This window comes from Mesoplodon mirus (assembly GCF_964341445.2).
Source record: "Mesoplodon mirus genome assembly, chromosome: 7".
NCBI classification, from domain to species: Eukaryota; Metazoa; Chordata; class Mammalia; order Artiodactyla; family Ziphiidae; genus Mesoplodon; species Mesoplodon mirus.
In genome coordinates, this window is record NC_138983.1 from 26,849,638 (window position 1) to 26,864,179 (window position 14,542).

At 45.8% G+C, this 14,542-nt stretch overlaps 1 protein-coding gene across 1 annotated transcript in view; it reads left to right on the forward strand.

The window, feature by feature from the left end:
• The window catches only part of WT1 (WT1 transcription factor), a 47,109-nt gene extending 35,366 nt beyond the window's left edge, over positions 1 to 11,743 (forward strand). Inside the window, 5 exon segments of the mRNA XM_082627782.1 lie at positions 1,639 to 1,735; positions 4,288 to 4,438; positions 8,061 to 8,150; positions 8,766 to 8,849; positions 11,414 to 11,743. Coding sequence (XP_082483908.1) covers positions 1,639 to 1,735; positions 4,288 to 4,438; positions 8,061 to 8,150; positions 8,766 to 8,849; positions 11,414 to 11,535 — 544 coding nt within the window. The 3' untranslated portion in view covers positions 11,536 to 11,743.
• Positions 11,744 to 14,542: the final 2,799 nt, after the last annotated feature.

Here is a 14,542-nt window from a genome sequence, read left to right on the forward strand (position 1 = left end):
TCAGCAAAGTGTATCAGTTATGCATATACATAGATACTCTTGTTTAGATTCTTTTCCCATACAGGTCATTACAGAGAATTGGGAAGAGTTCGCTGTGTTATACTGTAGGTCCTTATTAGTTATCTATTTTATATATAGTAGTGTGTATATGTCAGTCCCAGTCTCTCAATTTATCCCTCCCCCACCCCCAAGGTAATTTTTTGAGCATCTTTATATATTTCGCATACTCTATCATTCACGCATTTGCAGCGTACAGTTCAATGGTTTTAGTATATTCACAGAGTTGTATGACTAGTACCACAATTTGAGGACATTTTTACCAGTCACTCTCCATTTCCCCTCAAAATCCTCAGTCCTAGGCAACCAACCACCCATCTATCTACTTTCTGTCTCTATAAATTTGCCTATTCTGTATGTTTCTTATAAAGAGAGTCACACAACAGGTGGTCCTTTGTGACGGACTCCTTTCTCTTAGCGTAATGTTTTCAAGGTTTGTCCCTTGTCATGTACCAGTACTTCATTCCTTTTGTTGTCAAATACTATTCCATTTTAGGAATATACTATATTTTCTTTATCCACCGTCAGCCAATGGACGTTTGGGTTGATTCCACTTTTTGGCTGTTGTGAATGATGCTGCCAATAAACAATGTGTACAAGTTTTTGCGGAGAAGTATATTTTCATTTCTTCTGGGAATATACCTAGAAGTGGAATTTCTGGGCCATATGATAACTTTATGTGTAACCTTTTGAGGAACTGCCAGACATTGTCCAAGCAGCTGTACCATTTTACAGAGGCGTTTCGTAAAAGCTCCCTGTGGTGAGTCTAGATATGATTATACTGTGCTGCCCGTGTGGGTTGGAACCCTCAGTCTGCCTCATCTGGAAGTAAAATAACTGCAGAACAGAGATCAGCTTGTACCCGAAGGTGAGAATACTTTTAGAGCAGAACATCCACCCCTTCCAAGGTGTTCTCAACCTTCTCCATCCCTCAGCCCTTGATAGTAGCCCAAGGTCAACTGAGCTCTGACTAGAGGACTGGTCAGAGGAAGGAAGGAGGAAGATTACCTATCCAGTGTCCACCTAGGGTGCGGGTTGGCTGCAAAGAGTTAAGCTGATCTGGAAAACTGATCTGTGGGTTAAGTGGGGCCACTGATGTGTAATCCCCACTTCTGAGGGTGTGACATCTATTCTTGTAAGTGTCATCACTTAGTTGGTGCTATCTGGTAAAAACTGAGTCATGAGGTGCCGACAAAAATTCCTTGCACTCCATGTGAAACTTGAGGCATCTGCTCATTCCTGAGATATTCACAGCTGTCAGCCCCATTTTGATGGTAAACAATTTGCTGCGGATGAAATCCTGCACTGTGACTTTGCCCGGCTTGTCTGAGAGAGGCATAGACCCAGGTGGTGTGCCCTCGAGAATCTGAGCGTGAGGGGCTGCGTGAGGGTGACCCGAGGATTGAGCAGCCCCGCCTTTCACAGAGCCCTGTTTCCAAAGCAGCCCCAGTGGAGGAAGACAGAAACCGACGGCATTGTCCCGAGAGCTTTTAAAGAACATTCCTTCCGCTGCAGATGTGCGTTTCCAAAGGGTGCCCGTGAACCAGCCTGAGTCTTGTTCTCCCTGCTTTGTGTTTGCAGCCACGGCACGGGGTACGATAGTGATAACCATACCACTCCCATCCTCTGTGGTGCCCAGTACAGGATACACACCCACGGCGTCTTCAGGGGCATTCAGGTGAGTACGCAGGGGCCCCAGATGCCTCTTTCCTTCCCAACAGTCTTTCACTTCCTTGCTGAAGGCCATTTGGCCCTGGCAAGTCTGTTCCTAATTGTAGGCTCCTGTGACAGCAGGGACCCCTCCTCTTCCACTGGGGCAGCTTGGGGGCCTCCTCCTCTCCAGAGGCCAGTGTGGATGTGGCCGCCTCCCTGACTCAGGCCAGGACGCTTCCTGCAGAACCCCTTCCCTTCCTCCTTCACTGCCTAACTCACCTTCTCCAGGGTGGGCCGCGCACATCTTGTATCGGGGGTAAATGAGCTTGAATTAATGACCCGGACTCTTGACTTGTAAGGAGACTTGGTCCACAAGGTAAAGCGCCCAAAGTTCGAGTCTATCATTGCTAATAATAAAAATAACAATAATAAACAGCACCATGTATGGCTGGACACTTTCTCTATGCCAGGCATTGTGCTAAGTTTTATACCTGGACATTTTTTTAAAGATAGAATTCATTTTTTTCGAGCAGTTTTTAGGTTTAAGGAGAAACAGAAAGTACAGAGAGTTCCCATATCCACCCCTCACCCCATCTCTTGGTCTCCCCTATTAACATCTTGTATGGGTGGTACATTTGTTACAATGATCAGCCAATATTTTTTTTTATTAGTTTCTGCTTTATAACAAAGTGAATCAGTCATACATATACATCTGTTCCCACATCCCTTCCCTCATGCATCTCCCTCCCTCCCACCCTCCCCATTCCACCCCTCCAGGCGATCAGCCAATATTGATACATCATTAACTGAAGTCCATAGTTGACATTAGGGTTCACTTTGTGTGTTGTGCAGTTCTAAGGGAGAGTAAAGAAAGTAAAGTAAAAAGGCTGACGTTTTCAGAGAATTCAGGAAACTCGATGGAAGGCCACCTTCAGGGAGCCTCTCTTGGATGCTCAGAAACATGCGCAGTTACCAAGGGCTTGTGTTTGTGACTCTGGCATGTGACTCAGTGTCTGCAACATGAGGAACGGCTGAGATTCTTTCACCAGCCTAGTCAGCACACTAGAAACAAATTGTATGTGGGCCAAGTCCTCACGTGATGTGTGGGGCAAGTGTTCTGAGATGTTCTGATTAATGTTTCCAGAAGCATCATGGTGATAGAACAGCGTGCTCCCTCATCTCAGGCCTTCCAATGGTGGGAATAAAGGCAAGGGTTACAGAAATATGATGGAAATCAGATGGCAATCAGACAAGTACCATCAGACTCTTCCACCAGGACCGGCTGACATTGACAACTGAGATTTATGTCCTGTTGCCGTGTGTGCTGCCTTCAGGATGAATGAAAGGAAATGTAAAGAGCTCCTTTTGCCTTCCTTTCCACCAAGCGCAGTTTGTCAGACTCACTGTCATGGCCTCTGATACACTCCAGACCAGACGGGTGTTCATTTTCTGCTAGAGTAGACCAGTCCGACACAGCTGGCTCACCATTTAAACTTATGCCACATTTTGCCTTGAGGCACTGTGTGGCCCATCAATAGCAGAGCTATATGAGACCACTGTACGTTTTCTTCAAACAGATCTCACGGTGCAAGGCAGTGTGAAACAGGAACGCAAACAGGAGCTTGGGGGTGGTGTGGGAAGTGCACAGGGCAGGAGTGGGTTAAGCTCAGAAGTGTTTCCAGGTCTTAACATGAACTATGGCCATGCTCTTGGGCCTTGACTGCACATCTTTGAGAGCACAAGGGATACAGTGATGTCTCAGGCACTTCCACTGTTCCTGTCTATGACTCTTTGGTCCCAGGAGCCTAAGGGGCTTTTGCCTCACCGTTTCCCCGTAGCTCCTTTTCATGGAGGACTGGCCATGCACACACTCACTCGCACAAGATAAGGGGTATCAGAAGAATGCCCTGAGACGGACACGTGAAGTGGACGGAAGGTGGACACAGTGTTTCTGAGTGTCTCTAGTAAAGGATTGCCCTGGCTACGCCATGGCCCTCCTGGAGTTTCAGCTCCCTTCACAGACAGAACCTCCATATCCCAGGAGCTCCTTCTTCCTTGTCATTGACTCATATGTGGAAGGTCTGCTCAGTTGGGGGTTCATTTAATATCCTTTGTGTTTCTCTACTAAGGACTTCCCAACCCATTGCAGATTGGGCCCAAGGTCATGTGGCCGGGTGTCCCGAGTGGGAGGGAATAGAACAGAACCTGGAGCTTTGGACTTCCAGACCTCACTGCCTCAAGAGGAGAAGCTGAGAGACAGGATGGATTGGGAGCTCTTCCAGTCACCAGCGTTTCTTTTCCAGATGCTCCAGATCAGCAGTACCAAACAGACTTTACTTCAAGTCCCCGTTCTGGTTGATAGCCGTGATGATGTTAGAGCACCGCATTGTAGAATATACTCCTCTGTTACCCATTAGTGACATCTGCTATGGGCGCCTCGGGTGTGGTGGGGACTGGCTTAGGCCTCACATCCGCCATGCCTTCTTTGGGAATACTTCAACGCTCACTTTCCTCGGGACCAACATGAATGTTCACACGTGCCTTAAAACCTCCGTTTCTCTTACACTCTGCTTGCAGGACGTGCGGCGAGTGCCCGGAGTAGCCCCGACTCTTGTTCGGTCGGCATCTGAGACCAGTGAGAAACGCCCCTTCATGTGTGCTTACCCGGGCTGCAATAAGAGATATTTTAAGCTGTCTCACTTACAGATGCACAGCCGGAAGCACACTGGTAAGTGCGTCCATTGTCCAGCGTTGGCTCTGGCGGCCTTTGGGCAGCAGTGCTCCCGGCTCCTGTGCTGCCAGGACACAGGTGATTGCTGGGATGGAAAGTAGGTGCTGCTTTCAAAGATCTGGCCCAGGCGATGGAAAAAGGATGCCAGGTCATTTTGTATCCTGATGGTCCATCCTTTATTAAAGAAGGGCAGAGCAGAATAGGTGGAGAGAGAATTCCACAGAATTAAAGAGACCTGTGTTTGAATTCTGGCGTCACCACCAGGTGGTGTGACCTTGAGCAAGTTACCTAACTGTTCTTCAGATTTCACTTGCCTCACCTACCTTATACAATTGTTGAGACTAGATTAACTTCTAAAATCAAATTGAATTAAAGGAGTTACAGCTAGCCTGGGAGCTTGGTAATCAGATGATTCTGAGAGCTTGATATGCAAGGTCATCCTAAGACTTAGGAAAAGATGGTCCAAAGAAGAACTTAACTGCTTGGGTTAGTAATAACCAACCAGATAGGAATGGGAAAATGGCTTATAGGTTTAATTTTTGTTTTCAATCTTAAAAAAAAGGGATGATGATTTTTGATGATGTTTTAAAGAAAACTGGATTTTCCCACAGATCAAGGGGTCTGCCTCTGGGAAAGAGAGAACTGGCCATGTGCTGTTGTTGGCTGCCTTGAATGTGAACAGCCATTCACAAATGTCTGCTCTTGGCCTTGTGGGCACTAGATAGGGGTGTGGCTAGGTCTCCCCTACAGAAAAGCCGGGCAAAGCACAGGCTTTCCTGCTGGGGAGTTGGTACCATTCTTTCCACGGCAGAAGGGAAGCTACATTGTTATGATTACCATCATTATTTTATTGTTACTGTGGACTTTGCTTTGGAGAAGCTGGAGAAGAAAGTGAGCTGCATTCAGATCTCTTTAGACCATTGGTCTTTGCTAAGCCATTGCGTCTGGAGGATGCAATTCTGGCATAGACCTGAGGCTGCACTCAGTAAACCACTTGCTTTGAAGCTGAAGATGAGAGAACCAGTTGCATGTTATATTTTTACATATTTCCCCAAATGGGATCATTTGAAAACTATCTGTTAAGATTATAAGGAAAATGATAAAGTAAAGTTCTGCCTAGACGGATGTAATACATTGAAGGCAATGTGGTTGTAGAAATTTTAATGGGAAAGAGGCACTTAGAAAACAGTGAGGGTTAGATGTCTGTGGGAAGGGAAGGCAGTGGGCAAGATAGTCATGACCCCCAGACCTGCTGGAACCTTTAAGAAACGCTTCCTTGGGCTTCCCTGGTGGCGCAGTGGTTGAGAGTCCACCTGCCGACGCAGGGGACACGGGTTCATGCCCCGGTCCGGGAAGATCCCACATGCCGTGGAGCGGCTGGGCCCATGAGCCATGGCCGCTGAGCCTGTGCATCCGGAACCTGTGCTCTGCAGTGGGAGAGGCCACAACAGTGAGAGGCCCACGTAAAAAAAAAAAAAAAGAAATGCTTCCTTGCAGAAGACGAGGAGGGCGGGGTATTTAACAACGCTGAAGTCCCTTTCTTGAAAGAGTGCCATCTTTTTGTATTTATTTATAATAATAGTACAGACTATTATGTTAAGTACTTTTATATTCAATACTTTCTATGTGCCAAATTCTCTACATGCATTATTTCATTTAATCCTCACGCACAATTATCCGGTGGTAGGATATAGGGAAGCGGGACTTAAACTCACGACTTTCAACTCCAAGTCACAGGCCGCCTTCTCAAAGAGTCTGTGGTCTGTTTTGGAGCCAAGACATACACAAATGAAAAGGGACAGAGAGTGTGTGAATCTGGAGGTGCTGAGAAGACTTGCTCGAGTGAGCGCCGTTCGTTTCTTGGAGGAGGAAGGGCTTGGGTTAACCATCAAAGGGTTGGCAAGGTTGGGCAGAGGAAGTAAAGGATGAGCAGGAGCAGAAAGGCAGAGAAAAGACATGAGACTGAACAAGAGTGTTGCTTTTCCCAGGTTGAAGGGGTGAAGCTTAAGTTGCTGGGCTGGATATCAATAGCAAGTTAAGGAAAGGCTCCTGCCCTCAGGATTTTCCAGCTTGCGGCAGAACTAGACCTGGACACGGCCCCATGTTAGACGTTCTGTAATAAGTTCTGTAATGAGGGAAGGAAGGGCTTTCTGTGTGAACATGAAGTTTCCAAGAAGGCGTCGCAGAGGAAGCGGCATTTGTGAGGGACGTGCAGTAGAGTTTTTGATGGGTTAGGAATCCGGAGATAGGGATGAAGGATGTTTAGTGTGAGCAAAGTACAAGGCAGTTTTTGGGAATGGTGAGCTCTGTATAGCAGGAATATAGATTAATCAGGGAAACAGAGGGGGTCATGAGGCTGGAAGGGTAACCAGGCACTGCCCAGCAACAGAAAAAGCCGGCTGATCCTGGGAAGGCTTGCTCTCCATCCCAGAATGCTGGTGACTCAGAATTCTCATAAGAAGGTGGGATGACCCAGGGTCGCTCAGTGCATTCAGGGGGCGCAGTTCCCAGGATTTGGCTGAACTTTCTCCAGTGAGGACAGGGGTGGGGCTTCTCCATTCTGAGGCAGGAGGTTGTGTAATCCCAGTCCTGACTTCTCTCGGGTAAAGGGATACCAAAAACTCTAAAGGCTCTGGCTCCTGGTTTAACTTGAGCACCTCACAACCATGCAGCTGTTTATGCCTGACTCAGGAATGGGAAGTCAGTAGCAGAGAACACCACATCTTCAGGCCATAAAACATAAAACACTTACTTCACAGGGCTGGCTCCAAGGCACATCCATCCCAGAATTCTGCCTCAGACTCAGCCTAGGACTTAAGACTGCTTTGGTTTATTATTTGTTTAAATATTCTCTGCCAGTACTTTTTGAGCACTGTCTCTGTGCTAGGTAGGCACTGGACTAAGACCCTTATGTGGGTGGTCTGTTGTAATCTGCTTATAAATCCTTGGAAGTTGTCGGATTATTGGCTCCATTTCACAGTGAGGAAATGATACCTCAACCAGCACTTTAAGTGGAAGAGCTGGATGTGACCCCAGCGTCAGACTCCAGAACCTGAATTCCCTTCACTTCTTTTTTTTTTTTAATTTATTTATTTTTGGCTGCGTTGGGTCTTGTGTTGCTGTGCATGGGCTTTCTCTACCTGCATCAAGTGGGGGCTACTCTTTGTTGTGGTGCGCGGGCTTCTCATTGCAGTGGCTGCTCATTGCGGAGCACGGGCTCTAGGTGCGCAGGCTTCAGTAGTTTTGGCACGCGAGCTCAGTAGTTGTGGCGCCCAGGCTTAGTTGCTCCGCAGCATGTGGGATCCACCCGAACCAGGGATCGAACCCGTGTCCCCTGCATTGGCAGGCGGATTCTAACCACTGCGCCACCAGGGGACTCCTCCTCCATTCACTTCTAACGCATCCTTATTCACGCAACCCCCTTCTACGCCTCCTGCCCATGAGTGTACGTATAGGTGGGCCTTTAACCTCACACTGTGGTTGGCAGTACATCCCTGAAACCTTCCACCCGAGTGCCTTCAGCATTTGGGGATCCCTTCAGTCCCAGTAAGAGAAGTTGCCTCTAATGAGATCCTCATTTCCAGTATCATTTTCAAACGGAATATGTGTCTTCCCCAAGGTGAGAAGCCATACCAGTGTGACTTCAAGGACTGTGAGCGAAGGTTTTCTCGTTCAGACCAGCTCAAAAGACACCAAAGGAGACACACAGGTTTGTAGGCTCCCTTCTCGTTGCTGGCACTGTGTTCCCTCGGGTCATGGTTGATTTTGTGATTCTCTTTATTGTTCAGTGTGGATGTGAGAGGGTCAGCCATTTGTTTGTTTAGTTTCTCCAATAATTTTTTCCCCCTAATCTCTGGGGATTTACCTTTCCTTAAGGGGGAAAAAAAAAAAGAAGAAGAAGAAAGGAAAGAAAAAGAAACATCCCATATTTCCCCTGAAAACCACAGAGCCATGATATTCCCACTAGCAATTTGCTGTTGATACACTGAGTGTCAATAAAGAACATGGGTGGTGGAGAGCAAAATCCCATTTGTAGTGTGTGATTCACTTTTTCAGTCTCAGACACAGCTGAGAACTTGGTGAGAAGCTGGACATTTGTGGTTAAGCAGTAGTTGTTCCCAAGAACACAGGTCTTCAAGGATTACTTTGTAGAATCAGGTGGTTCCTGCTGGGCCTGGGGTACTGGGGAAATCTGAGGGCGAGGCAGATATTGCAGACGTGGCTGGAGATGCCTGGCTCCTTGGGCCGCCGGGAAGTAGGCCTTGTGGGCCTTGCTTTGCCCCACATCGTTAGGGCCACGGCTAGACCTTCTCTGTCCGTTTAGGTGTGAAACCATTCCAGTGTAAAACTTGTCAGCGAAAGTTCTCCCGGTCTGACCATCTGAAGACCCACACCAGGACTCATACAGGTAAAACAAGTGCGTAAACTTTTCTTCACATTTATTTTTCATTATTTTTTTAAACTACTGTTGAATGGAGTTGCTTGTGATGAGAGAGATTGGAAAAAACAAGTGTAAAAGTTCTAAGCAGGTTTAGATTCAGTGGAGAGAAAGAACAGTGCATGGCTATCTTTAAATAACAACATTGTTTAAGAAGGAATGAGGGTGGGGGACGCAGAGCATAAGAGATGTGAAAAGAACTCTTTTCATGATTGTCCAGAATGAAGTGAAGAGATAAGCTAGGTCCCTGCTGTTCCCAATTTGTTGCATCACATTTTTATCAACTCAGTTTGATAGGATAATCAACCTTACAGAAAAACAGCAAAAATTCTAGCAAGCCAAACACTTATTTTCCTGAAAGTTTGCGTTTCACAACACTATTTTCAGAGGACTGAATCTTTGCTCTGCTAAAAGTTAATGCTGCAGGAGCAGTCATGGTTTCTGCCAGACCCATATCAGAGTGTGGGTATTATTTCCTTCGTACTAGAATAGAGAGGGGAATAGGACATTAATTGACTGGCTGCTGAAAGTTTTTGCTTCTCCACAAGGCTGGTGTGATTCATAATGAAAATAGCACCATCTTTGTTGTGTATTTTCTAGCTTTGGAGGGAGGGCCAATGCTTAGGTTATCTCATTTTATCTTCACACCATCCTTGGAAGAAGAGTAGGGTAGGCACGTTTTATCCCCATTTTACAGATGAGGAGGCTGAGGCACGTGATAAAATGACTTTGTCTAAAGTCCCAAAGCTAGTAAGTAGCAAACCCAGTTCTGTCTTCTCCCAGCCCGCCTACCCACTGCCTTCTTTGTTGGGGAAAGAGCCTGGGTTCACCTTGCAGCCCAGGGAGGATAGAGAATAAAGAAGAGACCCAAGGTCAGCAGAGTTGAATTCCATTGAGAGACTGAGGAGAATGATGACTGACAGGAGAAGAGGTTGGGATTTGCCCATCAGGAGGTGTTCTTTGACAGCATGGCTGGCGGTGGGGGTGGGGAACAGGAGCCAGATCAGAAAGAGCAGAGGAACAGTGAGTAGGAGGTGAGGGAAATGGGAGGTCATGAGCCCCTGTGAAGTCCTGGATTCTCAGCCCCAACAGGCTGTACGTACTGACAGTCAAGGCCCCTGTGCCCCAGAGTTGGTGGGATGGGCATCTCATTCCCTTACTCACGTGCCTTTGGTGTCACTTCTTGGCCTTAGTCCTGAGCTCATAACTTGGTGGGAAAGAGTTATCATCGCTTGGACCCTGCCCCCTACCCGGTGCATATCTGTATATGTACAAAGTGACCTATGTCACCAGCAGACTGTTTAATGCTCTATTTGACTGGCCTCCAGTTCTGACCCTGGAACAGCACCTCTCCTGGGACATTTCTCAGTGCTTGTCCCATCCAGTAGTTCTCAGAGAAAGTAACGTGGGACTAGCCATATCCTGAGAACATCCCCAGGTGGTACAGGAATAGGCTCCTGCAACGTTTTTACTTAAGATAAAGCTATGGCTGTATTTCCATTATGTCGAGGTCCAATGCATCGAGGCATGATGCAGCAAAGTGTGTGGGCTTTGGAATCAGACAGACCTGGATTTAAGTCTTGCCTGGGTCTGCCCTCACCAGAGGTCCAGCTTCATCTGTAGAGTGGGGATAATAATGCTGGCCTTACAGGCTGCTGTAAGGAGTACGTGAAATTATATATATATATGTGTGTGTGTGTGTATATATGTATATATATATATATATATTTGAATATATATGTATGTATATATGTGTGTGTGTAATACCCCAGCACAAGGCTTGGCACGTATTAGGCATTCACAAATGCTGATTATCTTCCCTATCCAAAATGAGGCTTGGAAGGATCTTCTGAGGCCTCCTTAGATGGAGAAGCCTCGATTTTTTGGCAAGCTTGTTAAAAATCTCAAAACCATGCCTCAGTTAGAATCTTCTGTATAATGGGTATTATGCTGAGTAACCCTTTAAGGTAAAAGAAGCAAATACCATGTGCACTGATGTCAGTGATTTATTTAAAAACACCCAGCCCATCCAGAATATCTAAACAGACAGAGATATTAAAGCTACAGTCACAGCTCCGCTACTGGGTGGCTGTCAATCAACAATATCCAGGGTGGTGATCCTCAGGCCCTTGCCTCCCAATTAAGCTCAATTCCCTCCTTAAACAGCAAAGGGGAAACATTTACACAGTTCACAAAACAGTCTAATGGCAGGGGTTTTACCCTTGATTAAATATGAATTAAATATGAATTGCCCAGACATTTCCATTAACTAGACTTATTCTTTCTCTCCCATTTCCCAAGTCTTCTGACTCAATAACGCTTTATAATTGTCACAGTATTTTAATCCTTAAGGCCCCAGAGGTGCTGCCACTTCAAGGCTGCTTGCGAGATGAGCCCGATTTGTTAGCTTAGGGAAAGAGCTAGAGAGAATCTGGAGTGGGTGTCTTGTGATGATTTAATCTGGGCCTTTGATGATTGAACTTGCGCCCCATCTCTCCACCGCAAGTGTCTCTGACTGGCCATTGTGTCAACAGGTGAAAAGCCCTTCAGCTGTCGGTGGCCCAGTTGTCAGAAAAAGTTTGCCCGGTCAGACGAATTAGTCCGCCATCACAACATGCACCAGAGAAACATGAGCAAACTCCAGCTGGCGCTTTGAGGGGTCCACGCCAGGCACCGTTCTGTGTCTCAGGCAGGACAGTGTGTGAACTACTTTCAAAGCTGACTTTAAAGTTCCTCCTCACTCGCCTCTCTAAGAAGGAAACGGAGGTTGATCTTCTTCATCCAGCTTCTGAGAAAGATGCCTGTACTACTGGATTCTACCAGGTTTGCCCAGAGGAGTTGGTCTCTGCTTAGCCAACTTTTAGTTGACTCGTAAGGCTCTGGAGCAGTGGCTGTCAGTGTCCAGTTAGTTAAAAGCCCATTGCCATTTGGTCTGGATTTTCCACTGTAAGAAGAGCCATTGTTGGTAATGCGCCCCCCTGCCCCCTCTCCCTTTACGCTCATTTTCACGAGGAATGGAGTCATTGTACCTTTTTCCATCATAGAATATTTATAGGCCAGGGCATGTGGATGTGTCTGCTAATGTAAACTTTGTCATGGTTTCCATTTACTAACAGCAACAGCAAGAAATAAATCAGAGAGCAAGGCACTGGGGGTGAGTGCCGTCCGACATCCCGGAGCTTAGGCAGGCTGCTAACCTGGAAAGCAGGATGTAGCGCCACCAGGCAACTTTTAAAACTCAAGCATTTCAAGCAGCTGAAAAAAGAATCAGAACTAACCAGTACCTCTGCAGAGATATCTAAAAGAATCTTTTATCATTCAGTTAATTCCATGTTAACATTAGCACAGTCCTCTTAAGAAACCATGCTTGAGGATCTGAGATTTTGTTTTTGTGTTTCTTTTTGACTTTTTTGAGTTGTAATCATATGCATCTTCAGAGATGTACATATCTCCTCACACAAAGGAAATGGAATTCATTTTTATCATTTGGGGTGTCCTTAAGAGTATACAGACCACACTGGTTATGTGGCTTCAAGTTGTAAAAAATTAAAGGGACTCTAAAAGAAAATAAGGGCTGGTCCGGGATCTCCACTGATAAGACTGTTCTTTAGTAACTTAAGTAACTTTGGGTCTACAAGTATATGTGAAAAAAAATGAGACTTACTAGTGTGAGGAAATCCATTGTTTAAAGGTGGTTGGGTGTATGTGTGTGTTTTGTTTTTTAAGGGAGGGAGTTTATTATTTACTGTCGCTTGAAATTATTATGTAAATATATATATCTGATAATGATTTGCTGTTTGACAACTAAGGTTAGGAAATGTATAAATGTTAGATGAATCACTGTTTTGGTGTTGATCTTCCAACATATAACACTAAGTAACACTAAAAATGTAACCTGCATTTTTCACTTCGCTCTCAATTAAAGTCTATTCAAAAGGAAAGTGGTAAGATTCTATCAGCTGTATTGTGTACAAATCTTGAGGACAGCTGAGCCTCTCTTAAACAGGTAAGATGCTGACGCTGACATCAGTCACCACTTAAGTCTATCCAGGTCCTGACCACTCTCAGTTATTTCTCTCAGTTGAACCTCAGGAGGCGATTACTGGTCATAGAAGCAGCCAGAGAGCACCGCCTTCACCTCTCATCATGCCATGTGGATGGCACGGGGGGAGTTGTATTTTCAGAGTCATTTTCATTGGGCTCTCCTTGCATCACTGCTTACTCCAGGTCAGCAAAAGAGAGTAGAGAGATGCACATGATAACTGGTTTTTTTTGAAAAGTTCACTGCTATACACTGCAATCAGGAGAGTATAAACTGAACACCTAGTACAACCAAATTTACAATGGTAGTTGCTATAAATTAGCTCAGCAGGTTGGAAACTGCTTAGACTTTCCAGGGCAGCCGAGTGTGAAAGGCAAAGATCTACGTTATCTATAAACTATAAACTCTCTTTCTGGTTCTGGTGGATGGTTTTTCAGTTGTAAATAAGGAGATTAATTTGGTGCCGCCCCTCTCAACTCCGTTATCTGGGAGCTTGCGTGCATTCCAGGCTTCATTTCTTCATTTAAAATGTATCTTGAGCAGACAGCAGCTCACAACAGAGACTTTTCTGCGTTGAAGTGCAGCTCAAAGTTTGGGCTGCCTAAAAGTCAGGTCCTGAGGCCCCTCTTGGTTTGCATCTGGCTCTTGCATCACTGTTAATTATAGCCAGTGTAGTGACTCATTTGTATCAGCAGTTTTTATCTTTTCCTGCCAGAAGACGGCATTTCTCTGGAGAAGCTCAGGACAAGCATGGCAAACGTCAGCGAGTCAGAGCGAGCCAGGTTTCACAACAAAAGCAGCCACATTGTTTCATCTGCACTAGGAATCCCAGAGATTCTCACACACTTTAGCAGGTTAGCTTGCAGTTAAGGTCATGGGCTTTGGAAAGCAGACCAACCTGGATTCAGATCCTAAGTCCTCAGTTTCCTTATCTGTGAAGTGGGGACTTTTTGTCCCTATCTGTCTGATAGGGTCGTAGTGAGGATTAAATGGGGGGGAAAAGCATGCAGTCATCTAGTACATCGCAAAGGCTTAATAGGCATCATCTAGGAAAATGATTACCTGAGGACTCATGCTAATTTCCTTTACCTCCCCCCTCACCCCCTGCATCCTCTTGCGGTGTCCAGACATCTTCATGCAAAATGACAAACAAATCCGTTTCCATATACTACAAACCAGGGTTAAGGTTTGCAGCAATAGGGCTCTTGTCAGCCTCCCCACAGAGACCACATCTATTTGCTTTGTGCCTTTTGTAACACACCCAGTGGCATTGAGTGTGTGTTTTGAGACCCGTGGAATTGACCACGAGCAGATTGTCAGGATGACAGCTGGTCAGAGGGAGCTCTCTGTAGCTCAGGCTAGAGTCTATATGAGGTGCAAAGGTCAAAATGTACATTTTTCCATCTTGCTTTAGTAAAGTGTATGGTCCAATATCTTTAAAAGGCCACCTTCAGCCCCCCAGTGGATCTTCCCAGACCCTCTCATCCCAGCAGCTCTGTAGCACTTAGAGTACTTAACATTCAATAGTATTTTTTATGGGTATCATGCTTTCCCACCTAGGACCATCATCCATCTATAAGGTAGACAGGATAAGTATTATTCCCACTGTACAGATGAGGAA